This window comes from Pteropus medius, unplaced genomic scaffold, assembly GCF_902729225.1.
Source record: "Pteropus medius unplaced genomic scaffold, Ma_sr-lr_union100, whole genome shotgun sequence".
In the NCBI taxonomy this organism is placed as follows: Eukaryota; Metazoa; Chordata; class Mammalia; order Chiroptera; family Pteropodidae; genus Pteropus; species Pteropus medius.
Window position 1 is genome coordinate 881,229 of NW_024342648.1, and position 15,567 is coordinate 896,795.

Sequence of the window (15,567 nt, forward strand, 5' to 3'; positions counted from 1 at the left end):
GGCGCCTCTTTCTCCTCCTCCTGGTTGCAGCTATATAAGCGTTTTCAGTTGCTGGAGGGGCCCCCCGAGTCGATGGGCCGTGGTCGAGACTGGAATGTTGACCTGATCCCCAAATTCCTCATGGCCAATGGTGAGGGAGACGAATGAGGTATTGTGGGGGGCGCTTGCGATGACCAGAGGAGGGTCAGGCTCCCGTAGAAGAGGCAGCCAGAGCAGGTAGAGTTTCTGGAGGGAGCCATGCTGACGTTGTTGCCTTTCCGTCACCGCCCTGCAGGGCAGCTGGTGAAGATGCTGCTGTATACAGAGGTGACTCGCTACCTCGACTTCAAGGTAGTGGAGGGCAGCTTTGTCTACAAGGGCGGCAAGATCTATAAAGTGCCGTCCACGGAGACCGAAGCCTTGGCTTCCAGTGAGTGTGGGTCCCCTGAGCCAGAGAGTTATGGGGACAGGGTAGTCACCCAGAACAGGGTGCCCCTTGCCCAAAGTCGCATTCTCTGTGCGGTACCAGAAGCCCCCTTGCTGTCTTCCCCGTACCACCCCAAGCCGTGCCTCACACTGGTTGTCGGGAGGGAAGTCCACACGCAGGGGCACGGAGGGGGTGTCATTCTTGAAGGACTTCAGCCTTTGACAGGGACTCCACCTGACCAGTGAAACATCCCCCAGTGTCAGAGCCGGGAGGGCCTTCAAAGTCTGTCCAGCCCAACTCCCTCTTTGTACAGATGGGGAAACTGAGGCCAAGAAGAGCGGGGGCGTTAATGTCAGGTCACAGGGTGGTTATGGTTAGCAAGGGAACGCGGCTGAGAGCTGGGGCAGCTGCTTTTTGGCCTGCGTAGTGGGAAGGAGAGGTTCTGCGGTGCGAAGCCTCCCCTTGCATCCGCTCCTCAGATCTGATGGGTATGTTTGAGAAGCGGCGCTTCCGCAAGTTCCTGGTGTTTGTGGCCAACTTTGATGAGAACGATGCGAAGACCTTCGAGGGCGTCGATCCCCAGAGCACCAGTATGCGCGAAGTCTACCGAAAGTTTGACCTGGGGCAGGACGTCATCGACTTCACTGGCCACGCCCTGGCGCTCTACCGCACTGATGAGTGAGGAGAAGCTGGCATGGCAAACTGACCCCACCCAGCCTGCCCCGGCCCTGTCCACTCCTGCTCCCTCGGCCCACCCTGCACATCTCCTGTACTCAGTCACACGCTCGCATGTGGCCTTTTCTGTTCCTTTCCTGTGTTTAATCCATTGCCTTCCCCAGGCCATGGAGGGTGGGGGGAATGCTGGCCCGATGCTTGGGTGTGGGGGAACCAGGGGTGCTGTTATTAGAGCTTCTCTTCCCGACCCTGTCCCCACAGCTACCTTGACCAGCCTTGTCTTGAGACCATCAACCGCATCAAGTTGTACAGCGAGTCCCTGGCCCGGTATGGCAAGAGCCCATATTTGTACCCACTTTATGGCCTTGGCGAGCTGCCTCAGGGCTTTGCAAGGTGAGGGCGTGGCTTCTTTCAGTTGGGAGTACTGCATAGGACTAAGGCCAAGGGCGGGAATGGCCCCGTTGAGCATTTCCGTAGCACTTTGTACTTTCCTATGGCGGCCTTCACTCACTTTGCACCTTCCTTGGAAGACAGGGGTGCCGCAGCAGTGTGCCGAAGTGCAGGGCTGAAGAGCTAGGCCACCAAAGATGAGGTTTGCTCGGCTCCAGGCCTTGAGTCAGGCAGCGCTAGGACTGGGCAGGGGGCCTTGGGGGCCTTGAGTTGGCTTCTCCAGACTCTTTCTTTTTGTTTGGCAGATCATTTCCGCGAGGAGCCGAGCCCTCATGCCGCCCCTATGCTAGCTCTTTGCAGGATACCCTGGGTGACAAAGCTGGGAAGAATCACTGGGTCCCCTGAACTCTGCCTGCCGAAGGCAGCCTCCTCTGCACCCCAGTGCTGACGGGCGAAGGGTGCAGTCGCACCGGTCCTTGTTTCTCCTGGGTGGGGGACTTCACCATCACTTTCCCCACCACAGATTGAGTGCCATCTACGGAGGGACATATATGCTGAACAAGCCTGTGGACGACATCATCATGGAGAATGGCAAGGTGGTGGGTGTGAAGTCTGAGGGAGAGGTAAGCCTCCACGGTGCGGTCATGATGGTCTGGGCGGGGCTTGTTCCTCCCCTTGGAGGCGCTCTTCCCGGTGACCCTGGCTCTGCTGGGTTTGCTGCTTCTCAGCTCTGATGTCCTCGGGGCACCAGGAGAAGTCTACGTGGCCATTCCTGTTGGCGAGAGGTATCTCTCAAAGCCCATGTGCTGTGTCTGTGGTCCAGGGAGTGTTCCTGATCAGCGTCTCAGCAGAAGGGCTTGCCCAGCTCTGCATATTGGGTCGTACCTCCCTGAGGTGTAGGATGGAGCTGTACGCTACAGGAGGGGCAGTGGTGACAGCTCAGAGGAGCATCTTACCTGCTGTGACCCCATCCCCACAGCCACCTGGGGGGGTGATTGGATAGGGACGAGGCTTTCTGGTGGTTTTGCAGGTGGCCCGATGCAAGCAGCTGATCTGTGACCCCAGCTACATTCCAGACCGTGTGCGGAAGGCTGGCCAGGTGATCCGCATCATCTGTATTCTCAGCCACCCCATCAAGAACACCAACGATGCCAACTCTTGCCAAATTATCATCCCCCAGAACCAGGTCAACAGGAAGTCAGGTAGGCCGGGCCCCACGTGACTTCTTCCAGTGTGCTGTCTTTGGGGTGACTCTGCCTCTTCCCATCAGCCTTGGGGCTCTCTGCCTGGTCCTTCCATGGAAGAACAGGGACCCACATCATAGTCCGTATGACTTGGGGCTCAAGGGATTGGGTGGCTTGGACTCTTCTCCATGGGGGTGGCAGCTTGAATGCTGCTTTCTGTTGGGGCTAGGGAGCGGGGCAGGCAGGCCCAAACCGAGCCCAGCCCCGGGGAGCCCTTTCTATGCCTGAGTTAACGGAGCCCTACCTCCTGGCAGACATCTACGTGTGCATGATCTCCTACGCACACAACGTGGCTGCTCAGGGCAAGTACATCGCCATCGCCAGCACCACAGTGGAGACCGCGGAGCCTGAAAAGGAAGTTGAACCAGCCCTGGAGCTGCTGGAGCCCATTGACCAGAAGTGAGGGGCTAGGGGAAGGAAGGGAGCCAAGGAGCTGGCAGACTGGGAGACAGGGACCAGGGAGGGAAAGGCTGGTTGTGAGGCCTGTTCTCTTCTCCATCTGCTCCTCAGGTTTGTGGCCATCAGTGACTTGTATGAGCCCATCGATGACGGTTCTGAGAGCCAGGTAAGCAGCCTGTCCCGGCCCCGGCTCCTGGCTGCCTGCCCAGGGCCCCTGCCCAACTCACCCCGGGCCCCGGCTCCGGCTGTTTTCAGGTGTTCTGTTCCTGCTCCTATGATGCCACCACACACTTCGAGACAACTTGCAATGACATCAAAGACATCTACAAGCGCATGGCAGGCTCCGCCTTTGACTTTGAGAACATGAAGCGCAAACAGAACGATGTCTTTGGGGAAGCTGACCAGTGATTGCTGACCCTCCCTCAGCCCCGGGTGCCCTCTCCCCACACCCGTGTCTATTCTCCAGGGCTGGGGAAATGGGCGTGACTAAGCACCCCTATTTCCAGCATCCTCTGCTTCCCCCACCACATTCCTGTCATTCACCTCATTGATTCACTGACCAAATCCTTAACCTTAGCGTTGGTTTGGGAGGGGGGGTTTGGATAACCTCTCTTCCTTTCTTGACCTTCTGTCACACTGGAAAAGGGTTCCTCTCATGTGTGTCTCTTCCCTCCCCTCCCCCCACCCCTGTAATTCTTCTGCTCTGTCTGGAAGAACATGGTGAGCGACTGACTTCTGCCCCACTGCCCTTACCCCCCCCACTGTAGTAGTGGCCTTTGGAATGCCCCTGCTCACCAGCTCTCTTCTTGCGTGTTGGAGAGAAGGGGCCCTCCCAGCACAAAGTTGCATTCCCTCCCCCTGTTAATTTATTCTAATTTATTAACTTCTGCCCGCCCTGTCTGAGAAGGGAGCTCTCCTCCCTCCATGGCTGCTGGTGAGGCCTGGGGCTGTGGAGCAGCTCCTCTGGCCAGCTGGGTAGCCTGGGAGGGGAGAGGGCTTGGGTGTGGCCCCGTTGGAGAATGATCTTGCCCTTTTGTTTTCTTGTTTTTGTTTGTGCCCTCTGGTACTTGCTGAGAGAAAAAAATGTGAGCAAAGCAGAAGGAGGTGGGAAAATGGCTCCAGACCCTGTGTGCCCTGCCCCATGCCTTTCCCTTAGTGGTGGGAAACCCTTATCTTGAAAAGTGAATGTGTGCCCTTCCCCAACCTCTAGTGTATTTCACAGAAAACAAAAGCTCCCAATAAAACCGTGTTGAAACCTGAGCCCACATCTTTAGCTTTCTTCTCCAGAAGCTGGGCCCTGGGTGGAGTTTTGGTTTCCCGGGCTATCATGCTATCCGTGTCTGAGTCAGACTGGTTAAGCTTGGCTATTGATGGCTGTAAAAGGGTCACTTTCTTCATCAGGGAAATACAGAGGTCCTGAACCGAAAGGGCCTATACAGAGGAAACGAGTCACATCGACTTGCCCAGGGCCACCCAGTAATTTAGTGCTGGCACCAGGACTGCAACCTTTGGGGGTCAACGTGAAGGAACTAGGGAGAGGGGTCTCGCCTGGTGTGGGGGGTGAAGTGGAGGGAGCTGGGCCTCTGCCTCCAGGTCATGGAGGACTCTGAGGGGACCCAGGCCCAGCCTCACGGTCTAAGGAAACGGGGACTGTGGCTCGGTCTTGGATGAGGGTCAAACCGGTGGAAACGGGAAACTAAGGAGGCCTCAGCCTGGGAGGCAGCAAGGGGAGAGGGGTGTCTGGCCTTGGGCCGGGTCGACATCAAGGAAGTGGAGGGCTCAGAAGCCCAGCCTTGGAGGCAACAGGAGGCAGTAGGAGTGGGGACCCAGCCTTGGTCCTGGAGTTAACGGGGAACCAAAGGAGTGTGCACGACGGGGTCGGAAGACGGCGGACTGCGAGCAGAGGGGCCCCCAGGCCAGTGCCCAGCGGCACGCAGGGGCGGGGCTGTCTGTGGGGGCGGGGCAGCAGGCGGTCACGTGGCTAGCGCGGGGCGGGGCTGGACGCCCGCGCGTCTCCTAGCGGCTGACGTCACTGCGCGGGCGTCTGCTGACTCCACGGACGGCGGCTTCGCAGCTGCTGAGTCTCAGCCGGGTTGTTGCTGTTACCTCTGCTGCCGCCGCGGCTGCCACCGCCATGGCTCAGTACAAGGGTGCCGCGAGCGAGGCGGGCCGCGCCATGCACCTGATGAAGAAGCGGGAGAAGCAGCGCGAGCAAATGGAGCAGATGAAGCAGCGGATCGCCGAGGTGCGAACCAGGCCGGGGAGCCTGGAAACATGCGCGCTGCCCACTGCCCCGACCCCCTGGGGCCCTGCGCGTCCCCGGGCGGCAGGCGTAGAGCACCGGCAGCGAGCCGGGGCGGGACCCTTGCTCCCTGACCTCCAGCAAGAGGCAGAAACGAGCCGGCGAGTCTGATCATCTTTAAAATGGGCTCAGAAGGCTGTGCCGAGCTAGCTCGCGCGACAAGCCTCCCGCTGGAGGGAGCCACAATCAGTGGTTTTAACGGTCGGTCCCACTGGAGCGCCCCTCGCGGGCACAAAGCATCCTGGCTTTGGCCCCTCAGCCCTGAGAGCGAGGTCTCTGCCCAGAGCCAATCGATACTGGGAAGGCCAAGCCCCTCAGGTCTCGGCCAATCACCTGGCAGCCGAGGCTCACTCCAGAGCCCTTTATGCTGCAACAAAAGCGTGCGCGAGCATCAGAGGTGCTAGTGGTTCGTAAAGGGCTTTAGCGAGTGGCGATGGGCAGTCAGGGAGGAAGGAGTCCTCCGCCTGGGCCTTTGCGGGAGACTCTGGAGGAGCGTGGACTCAGAGCGCGAGGGGAGAGCAGGTACTGTGGCAGCCAGGCCTAAAGAAGTGGCCCCAGTTCATGCTCACCCGGCCCTGCCATCCCAGTGCCCACTCTCTGGCCAGCCAGAGGTACATTTCTCAGCTGGCCACCTCTGGAGGCCGCTGGCCAGAGGGGGACCTATTGGGATGGGGCTGGGCTGGAGTAAGGAGGTCTCACGAGAAGCTTAGTAACATCTGGAGCAGGGAGGGAGCGACATTGCTCAGTGAGGGACTAGGCCTCCTGGCCACTCTTCACCCTCTCCTGTCACCCCTTGGTTTGGGTCTGCAGAGCTTCAGCTTAAAGGCTGGGTATGAAAAATGCCAAAGGCCGGCAGAGCCCATGACTCCAGACCGCTGGGGGAGCTCTGGTCCCCATCGGGAGGCATGGAGGGGCCAGAGCAGTTCAGAGGTCACAAGGAAATGACCCCATTCGGCTCCCTCAGCACTGAACGAGCCCCTCGCAGCCCTTGTGGAACCTTCCATCAACTAAGGAGGGGGACATGTTTTTCCCAAGATTGCGTAGTGAGGCCTGGGGCAGATCTGGACTAGGACCCAGGCCCAGGTCCCCACTTCCATGGTGGGGTCATGGGTTATGGGTGGCCCTCACTGCTGCTCTCCCTCCCCGACAGGAGAACATAATGAAGTCCAACATCGACAAGAAGTTCTCTGCTCACTACGACGCCGTGGAGGCGGAGCTCAAGTCCAGTACCGTGGGTGAGCAAAGCGCCTGCCACCCTGCCCTGGACCCAGACATCTGTTGCTTTGCTGGCTCCAGGCTGACCGACCCTTACCCCCATGACTCCTTGCCTCGCAGGACTTGTGACCCTGAATGATATGAAGGCCAAACAGGAGGCACTGGTGAAGGAGCGGGAGAAGCAGCTGGCCAAGAAGGAGCAGTCGAAGGAGCTGCAGCTGTGGGTCCTCCCATCCCCACCCGCAGCCCTCCCCTTGAGACGTAGCTAGTGCTTGAGGTCAGGTCAGGCTGTTCCTGAACCTCGAATGGGAAATCTTTGTGTCGTAATCAGAACCCTGCCCGTGAGCTTGAAGTTACCCAGGGCAGTAGGACTCTTCAGGGTCTGTACCACGTAGGCCCCATGCTGAGCACACAGGTGGCTGTGGGTCAGGGAAGAGGTCACGGGGTGGGGACATGGTACATGATGACTGTCCGTACCTTGGCAGGAAGCTGGAGAAGCTGCGAGAGAAGGAGCGCAAGAAGGAGGCCAAGCGAAAGATCTCCAGCCTGTCCTTCACCCTGGAGGAAGAAGAGGAGGCAGGCGAGGAAGAGGAGGAGATGGCCATGTATGAGGAGGAACTGGACAGGGAAGGTGAGGGCAGGCTTGGGGCACCAGGGAGGGGCCCTGCCTGCAGCCCTCTGTCCCGGGTTTCTGGCTCTAGAGTGAACATCCACCACCCAACCTTGATTGCCCACTGGGCTCGTGGTCCCCAACCTCACACGTCGGGGCAGGAGAGGAAGACCAAGTCTGCAGTGCGTGCAAAGCTGAGTTGGGGTGGGGGTTCGCCTTCAGCGGCAGAGTGAGTCAGAGCCAGGCGTACATCCCCTGGGCAGGGGTGTGGGGTCTTTGGTGCGAGAGCCTGCCAGGGCGAGCTGCTGTGTGTGCCATGAAGGATGGACCGAGGAGGGGAGAGGATGGTCTAGACCAGGCTGGCCGGTAGAACTTTCCGTGATGATGGACGCGTACGTGTCTGTGCTTCCAGGTGGCCATTGAGCATGCGGCTCCTGACTGGGGCACGAGGTTGTTAAATTCGGTTTGATTCATTTCTGTGTAAATCGACACAGCCACAGAAAGTCAGTGCCTACTAATTGGACAGTGCAGTTCTCAGCCAAGGGAACGAGGGGTCAGAGGGACAAATTGGGAAGGCTGGGGAGCAAGGACAAAGCCAACATGGGGACCCCGTGTGTTATGCACATGCCCCAGGCTGGGCCAGGGCTGAGGCGGGCTGACAAGCAGGGCACTGTCCCTGTCATCAGAGTCACACAGGTTAGCATGCACCCCGCCAGGGCCTGGGCCGGGCCAGGGCCCAGGGAAAGTGTCCCACAGGAGTCAGTTGAGTTGGGCCTTCAGGATGCGGGTATTTCATTAGCGGCCAGAGACACGGGTGGGGAAAGACGTGGAGGCGATTGCTGAGTGCATCCAGAAGTGGAGCGGCAGGAGCAGACACATTTGAGGACTGGGAGGGCGCGGTGGCAGGCCTGGGCTGCTTTAGAAAGCCTAATGGCCAAGGAATGGTGCTGGATGGTGCTGCTTGGTGTGGCGACAGGCTGGGTGTGATGGCTTTGAGGGGAGTGGCTGATGCGGTCAGGAGGAAGCCTGTGAGCCTCCTGGGGTTTCGTGTGTTCTAGGGGCCATGGTAAAACGTGAAAAGAAACAGGTGCAGTCAATTTCAGTACTATTCGGTAGTAAGTGTTTAGTGGTGACACGTTACATAAGCTATGCTTCTGTGTGGCAGGGGCCACCATTTTGGACAGCACAGATCTGGGGGAAGGCCGTGTGTCACTGGGGCTTCGTGGGGGCTTCCCTCACCCCAGAGGCTTTGTTCCAGGGGCCTGGTGACATGGTGCTGGCGTGGGATTTTTTTTAAAGCCCTCTGGGTGACTCTGATGTGCAGCCAGCCTCTGGACCCCCCAGCCCTGGAGCAGGAGGCTGGAGTGCAGGCTTGTCTCCTGGTCCGCAGTTCCCAAAGGGTGCTTCAGGGTCCCTGGGGGTCTCCGAGACCCTTTTGGAGGGTAGGCAAGGTCAAGAACATTTTTGTAATCATACAAAGACATCTTTGGCTTTTTGCATTCTGGTTCTTTCATGAGTGTGCAATGGAGTTTTCCAGGAGCCACGTGACATGTGATGACATGTCCAACAGCTAGCAGAGTGCTTGCTTTTCTGTCCTGAAGTCTTCGGTGTTTCTCAGGCTTACTTTCTAATTTGGCGAATGTCGGTGGCCACAGTCCCCTAGACAAGAGCTCGCTGGGGTCCTTGGCAACGTGTCAGAGTGTTCACAGGTGCTGACTCCGGCAAGTTGAAGAGCCACCGTTCTAGTTCATCCATGTCCTCATTGGAGAAACCTCGGCCCAGAGTCCAGGATGCTGGCAAGGCTGGCTGTCCTCTTCTCCCTGCTGGCTCTGGTCTCAGTAGTCATGGGACTTTGGGCTTCAGATTCCTCGTGAGAGAAAGAAACAGCATGCCCCTTTAGGATTAGAGACATCAGACATGTAACTGTGCCGAGCACAGCTCCTGGCACAGGGGATCATCCCCCGAGCACCCGCCCCTCTGCAGGTGCCCTGTCTCTCCAGCGCAAAGGAGCCTTTACCCCCTCAGGCGCTGGCACTGATGCCTTAAGTCCTCCGAGGTACTCCAGGTCACGGCCGCTGGGAGAAGAACGCAGTGCTCGGTCTCCTGTCCAGGTACTGGCCGTGGAGACCAAGGTGAAGGCGTTTGGCAAGGGCGCCTTTTAGGTCACCATAAGTACTGAGAAGAAGACGGTGCCGGCCACTGTGGCTGAGAGCAGAGGGCAGTGTGTCCCAGCCAGGATGGTCCAGGAGGCCTCTGAAGAGATGGCGTTTGAGCTGAGGTCTGAGTGACAAAGGTCCGGGGTGTCCTGCGGGCAGGGGCCATCGTGCCACTGACCCTTACGTTTCCTCTGGCTTCAGAGATCACCACGAAGAAGAGGAAGTTGGGGAAGAACCCAGATGTGGACACAAGCTTTCTGCCTGACCGAGACCGCGAGGTATAGGCAGCCTGACCCTAGCTCTGATCTTGGCAGAGGCTTTTGCTCAGGGAGCAGGCCCCTGCATGTCCCCTCAGTACCTTGGGCCTCCCTCCTGTACCTGTCTCCTGTCCTAGGAGGAGGAGAATCGGCTCCGGGAAGAGCTGCGGCAAGAATGGGAAGCCAAGCAAGAGAAGATCAAGAGTGAGCGCTCGCCAAGTGGGACCGCATGGCCCGCCTGGGGTGCTGGGACAGCGGGTGGCTGGGGCTGGGCGCTTGCGGTGGGGGAGGGACACCTGGTTCTGGAGGCTACGTGACACTTTGCTTTGTAGGCGAGGAGATTGAAATCACCTTCAGTTACTGGGATGGCTCTGGGCACCGGCGGACAGTCAAGGTGGGCAGCGGGGGCGGGGGCTGCACCCCACTTCCAGTGCCCCTCGGATTCAGGAAGGAAGAGCTTTAATCCAAACTTGGGAAGCCCGCAGGCCCCTTCGTGTGGGTGGCCCCTGGGAGGAGCAAGGAAGAGGGTCCAGCCACCTGTGCGGTAGCGAGGGCTCTGGGGACCCTAGCGGGGGCCTCCAGGCCTTCCCGAGAGCCCATCACCCTCTCCCCCTCCCAACTCCGCGGTGACCTGGTTGCCGGCTCCTGGACCCACTCGCGCAGATGAAGAAAGGCAACACGATGCAGCAGTTCCTGCAGAAGGCGCTCGAGATCCTGCGCAAAGACTTCAGTGAGCTCAGGTGGGCGTGCGTGCGCGCGCGTGCGTGTGCGCGTGGAGGAGTGTGTGCGCGTGCGCACGCGCGTGCACGTGCATCTGGAGCCTGCAGTCCTGACCCTGATACCAGGGGTTGCCGCTGCCTGTGACGCGCGTATCAGGATGACTCCTCCCTGGATAGGAAGGCGGCGTGCTGCCACTGCGTTCCCAACAAGAGGGCCAGGGTCCTTTCTCCATCCCTGTCACCATACACAGCTCAGGCGGGAGCGTCGGTCTTAGCTCTTTTACCCAGAGGTGGAGGACGGTGGGCGCTGGTGCCGGGCTCACCGACCCTAGCAGCCGGCCTCAAAGCATTCGGGGCTGCTGCCAGCTCCGGCGCCCGTCTCCTTGGCTGGCTGCTTCCTCATCCTTCCACGCCCTCCTGCCTTTCTCAGGTCAGCGGGGGTGGAGCAGCTCATGTACATCAAAGAGGACCTAATCATACCCCACGTGAGTCTCCTCTCTCCCCGAAGCCCTGGGCAGGGTGGCAGTGGGAGGCGCGGTAGGCTTTGGTGTGCCTGGGGACTTCTCGGGACAGTCTCCGCTCCACGCTGGGTCTTTGGCTCGGGCTGGGATGGGGCGCCATGTGCGGAGCTGGGCCTGTGTCCAGCCTGCGGGCCAGCGGGCGGGCGGGCAGGTGGGAGAGACCGAGATGGGTCATCAGCCATGGCTTTTCCGTCCCTGGCTCTAGCACCACAGCTTCTACGATTTCATCGTCACCAAGGCACGAGGGAAGAGTGGTGAGTGCGCCCGGCCCAGCAGCCCCCTTCCCCAGCGCCTTGGCAGCAGCCTGAGGGTGCAACGGCCGCCTCTCCCTTGCAGGGCCCCTCTTTAACTTCGACGTTCATGATGACGTGCGGCTGCTCAGTGACGCCACCGTGGAGAAGGACGAGGTACAGGGGGGCAGGGGTGCTGGGCCGCGAGAGGGAGGAGCATGGAGGGAAGGACAAGCGGAGAAGCCAGGCGCCCAGGCAGCCCTGAGCCGCAAGGCCTGGCCCTCCTTCCTTAGTCACACGCGGGCAAGGTGGTGCTCAGGAGCTGGTACGAGAAGAACAAGCACATCTTCCCCGCCAGCCGCTGGGAGCCCTACGACCCCGAGAAGAAGTGGGACAAGTACACGGTGAGGAGGACCCTCCGAAGGGGCCCTGGCTCTTGGCCGGGGGGTGGCAGCTGGCCTGGCCTGCTCGGGAACCACGGTCAACGGGCCGGCCCACCCTGCTCAGCTCGGCTTCCCGTCTCTGTCTCCTCGTCCTCACACTAGATCCGGTGAATGCAGAGGTGGAGCAGCCTCGGCTCCCCGGTTCCCACCAGCCTCCCCACCCCCTGGGCCTCCTGGACAACCGGTGCCCGGCTCCCCCTCCCGTGAAGTGACTGACCTACCCCTGCCCCCGATGTTGTCGTTCACTGCGTTTTTCTTTCAAGATAAAGAAATGCACATGTCACAGTTGGAGTACCCGCAGCGTGTTTTGTTGTAAAAAACGTTTTTTTTTTTTTTGAGATAAATAAAGTTCACCATTGTGGCCATTCAAAAATGTACAATTCATGGGTATTTAGTGCGTTCGTAATGTTCTGCAGCCATCACCTCTAGTTCTAGAATATTTCCAACTCCCCAGAAGGAGACCCCGTACCCATTAACAGTCTCCCCCCCCAGCCCCTGGCACCCCTTAGTCCGCTGTCTGGGTGCGCCTGTCCTGGAGCTTTCGCCTAAGTGGAGTCATACAGCATTTGTGGTCTTTGTGTCTGACAAGAAAGTGTGTTTGGGGAGCGTGGGAGGGAGTTGGGCAGGAATGTGTCTGGAGGGGGAAGGGGGGGCATTTGCAACCCAGGCCGGGCAGGCCCAGCTGGCCCTGCAGCCAGCCCATCCTCCCCAGGGCACCTACGTGGCATTGTGGTTCTTTACTGTGGGTGGGAGGGGCGTTCCGTTCCAGGCCTCCCTCCCAGGCCCTTGGGCTCCTCTTTTGTCTCCTAGCTGCCCATTCCATCCGGGACAAGGCTGTCCTGTGGCTCCCAGCCACCCTGCATCGCTCCCATAGCTGTGCAAACCCACCCTTGCCCTCCTTGCTCTGAGCCCTTCCCTGCGTCTCTTCCCAGTCACGACACGGGAAGGCTGCTATGGATGCCCTGCTCGGACTGCCCTGGGGCTGGTCCCTGTCGCAGCCCCATGGGAGAATCTTGTTGGAGGCGGGTGCTCCCCAGTTCCCTTTGGATAAGCTGAGGCAGGCAGGCCTGGTTCCAGGAGGCTGAGGAAGGCAAACTGACCACTCCCGACTCCCGCCCTTCTTCCCCTTGCCTGAGGCCAGGCAGTGGGGACGGGACAACCCCTGGCTTGTGGGGAGCTTCCAGCTGCGAGTCTGGCCCCATCTCACTGGCAAATGCATGGGCTTTGCTGGGTGCACAGGCTCTTGTGCCCTTCTGTGAACAGGGCCCTGTGTCCCATTCAGCTATAACATGCTGGCAGCTAAGAGCTGTCGCTCAGGCTTCCAGGCCCTGGGTCTGGGACGGGGCCATCTGGGGTCACTTACAGGAGGGAGGAGGGTAGAGTAGGCTTTGAGGCACAGCAGGGAGGGGGTGGCCAGGCCTGACCCTAGGTCTGGACAAGTCTGGGGACCTCAATGGGATCTTTTGTTTGGCTCCGGGAACCCTGGCGAGGGGATCGTTTGGCCTTCTGCACCAACCCCCTCCTGCCTTCTTTGAGAAGACTCTAGAAGAGCAGGCTTCAGGGGAAAGGGAGCCCCTTTCAGCCAGCTCACCCAATGGCGGATGGTTTCTGAGGGAGCCACCCTCGGCCTCGCAGCTTCTGGAAAACAGGCTCCTTGAGGCCCGATCTTGGGTCCTGGCAGGGCAGGACTTGGCTTCTGGAAGCAGCCCTAAGTCCCTGGCAGGTTGGGCTGGGGCAGCGGAGAGCCTTTCAGAGTCAGGGTCGAGAGGGCAGGGGGACTGTCAAGGAAGGAGACCCACTTCCTTGTGGCCAGCGAAGACATGGAAAAGGATGCACCACGGTGGGGGAGCCTAAGGGAGGAGCCCCTTGTCCTAAGTAAGGACCATGGCGGCCGTCTGGAAGGCTTGCTGGAAGAGTATTGGCGGGGCAAACTTCTTGCAGTTGTACCACTGGGGGCATCCGGCCTTACTCCTGGAGGCCGGCACAGGCCGGAGCGGGGGACTGTGTAGCCCCAAGGGCTCTCTCTTTGGGACCTTGGATGCATATGAATGTGGAGCTCAGGGGAGGCGCTGGGCAGCTGCAAAGAGACATGGGAAGCCGCTATCTGATGCTGTGGAATGACATGAGGTCACCAAGGTCAGAGTGGTCACCAATATTTCTGGAGTCTGGTGTGCCAGAGGTGGGCTAGGTCCTGAGGACAAACTGCGGAGAGGAAGGCCAGCCCTAACTCGCTTGCCCAGGCTTCATTTATGAGGTGCGTGTGTGTGTGTGTCTGTGCAGGTGAGTGTATGTGGCTATAAACAACAAATAGGGAAACCAAAAATGAACAAGCACGGTGAAGAGGCCTTTTTGGCACGGTGACGTGGAAGCTGACAAGAATGACAAGTCAGCCATTCCAAAACAAGGCAGGGGGTGTTCCAGGCGCAAAGACACTGGTGGGCACGTTGGAGGCATGATTAGACCCAGAGGGAGGGGAGGAGCATGAAGAGGTGGTATGCAAAGGTCACGGCGTAGACGAGCGGAAACGGGGGATACTGACCTTTTCTCATTCACTTTGAACTGTTCTGCAGAGGCCAGAAATTCTCCCTGCTCACACATCGGCACGAAAGGGTGGACGTGGTGATGCCTCACCTCCGCCCAGCCCTCCCGGCCCAGTTTCCACATGCCCCCAACACACGTGTCACTTAATACATCCAAATATCCTACATGCCTACAGCACCTGCCGTTCCTAGGTGGTCTCCCATCCAAGTTCTAACCAGGCCCGACCCTGCTTAGCTTCCCAGATCAGACATCGGGCTTGTTCAGGGTGGCATGGCCCTAGACCATGGACCGTGGCTCCACCGGGGCGCGAACCCAGGACCTTCTGCGTGTAAAGCAGATGTGCTCACCGCTACGCTATGGAACCACGTCCAAGCCTCCACATTTTTGTTAAAGCAGCATGATTTCACTCTCTAGAGCCTGTCCCACTTTACAGCCCCCCAGCAGGTGGGCATTCTGGCTCTCCCGAGCCTCACCCACAGGGTACTGTCACTCCCCACCAGGGGACATATGCAACCTGAGATGGGACAAGTGATCTCTCTGCGTGAGTTTTAGTTTTTGATTTAAATTTTTTTTTCAAATGAGGAAAAATGCATATAACATAATAACTATTAACCATTTAAAAAATGTACATTTTGGTGGCATTTCGTACATTCACAATGCTGTACAACCATCCCCTCTGTCGAATTCCAGACATTTTCATTATTTCAAAAGGAGACTTCGGGGGAAAAAAAAAAAAAGAGAAACCCCATGCCCGTTAAGCAGTATCTCCTTGTTCCTCCTCTCCCAGCCCCTGGCGGCCACTAATCTAATTTCTGCCTGTATGGATTTGCCTGTTCTGGAAGTTTCACATAAATAGAATCATACAATTAAAGAAGATCTACATAGATGGAAAGACAGTCCATGTTCATGGATTGGAAGATAATATTGTCGGGGTGACTATGGCCATGTGGCAAATTAATGAAAACTCAGAGGCTTGAAACAACATTCATTTATTACTTGATTGTTTCCATAGGTCAGAAGTCTGGGTATGACGGAACTGTGTCCTCTGCTCAGGGTCTCACAAGGCTGCAGTCGAGGTTGGCTGGGCTGCCTTCTCTTCTGAGGCTCAGGGTCCTCTCCCAAGCTCGCCATGATTCTTGGTAGAATTCAGTTCCTAGTGACTGTAGGACTGAGGTCCCTGTTCTCTTGTTGGCTTTTTTTTTTTCAATTTTACCGTATACGATTTTTTTTAAATTAATTTTTTGTGGTGACATTGATTAATGAAATCTAATAAGTTTCAGACGTACACTTTAACAGTAAGGCATATAAATATATTTACGCTGTGTGTTCACCTCCCATAGTTAGATTTCTTTCTGTCACCACATATTTGACCCCTTTTACCCCATCTATCTCCCCCATCCCCTTACCCTCTGGTAACCACTAGTCTATAGTCCATGTCCATGAGTCTCTGTCCTGTTCA

General features: G+C 58.2%; 2 protein-coding genes across 2 annotated transcripts in view; both read left to right on the forward strand.

The window, feature by feature from the left end:
* The window catches only part of GDI1 (GDP dissociation inhibitor 1), a 5,439-nt gene extending 1,861 nt beyond the window's left edge, over positions 1 to 3,578 (forward strand). Inside the window, exons 2-10 of the mRNA XM_039867035.1 lie at positions 3 to 130; positions 275 to 409; positions 886 to 1,084; positions 1,343 to 1,474; positions 1,995 to 2,094; positions 2,502 to 2,673; positions 2,970 to 3,114; positions 3,226 to 3,280; positions 3,370 to 3,578. Coding sequence (XP_039722969.1) covers positions 3 to 130; positions 275 to 409; positions 886 to 1,084; positions 1,343 to 1,474; positions 1,995 to 2,094; positions 2,502 to 2,673; positions 2,970 to 3,114; positions 3,226 to 3,280; positions 3,370 to 3,522 — 1,219 coding nt within the window. The 3' untranslated portion in view covers positions 3,523 to 3,578. The remainder of the gene's footprint in view (positions 1 to 2; positions 131 to 274; positions 410 to 885; positions 1,085 to 1,342; positions 1,475 to 1,994; positions 2,095 to 2,501; positions 2,674 to 2,969; positions 3,115 to 3,225; positions 3,281 to 3,369) is intronic.
* A 1,560-nt stretch (positions 3,579 to 5,138) lies between these two features.
* On the forward strand, positions 5,139 to 11,855 carry FAM50A (family with sequence similarity 50 member A). Its single transcript, XM_039866973.1, has 13 exons — positions 5,139 to 5,359; positions 6,567 to 6,651; positions 6,752 to 6,851; positions 7,117 to 7,262; positions 9,599 to 9,675; positions 9,792 to 9,858; positions 9,987 to 10,048; positions 10,318 to 10,394; positions 10,804 to 10,858; positions 11,100 to 11,148; positions 11,231 to 11,301; positions 11,418 to 11,528; positions 11,670 to 11,855. Exons 1-13 carry the CDS (start codon positions 5,249 to 5,251, stop codon positions 11,676 to 11,678), a joined length of 1,020 nt encoding a protein of 339 aa, XP_039722907.1. The 5' UTR covers positions 5,139 to 5,248; the 3' UTR covers positions 11,679 to 11,855.
* Positions 11,856 to 15,567: the final 3,712 nt, after the last annotated feature.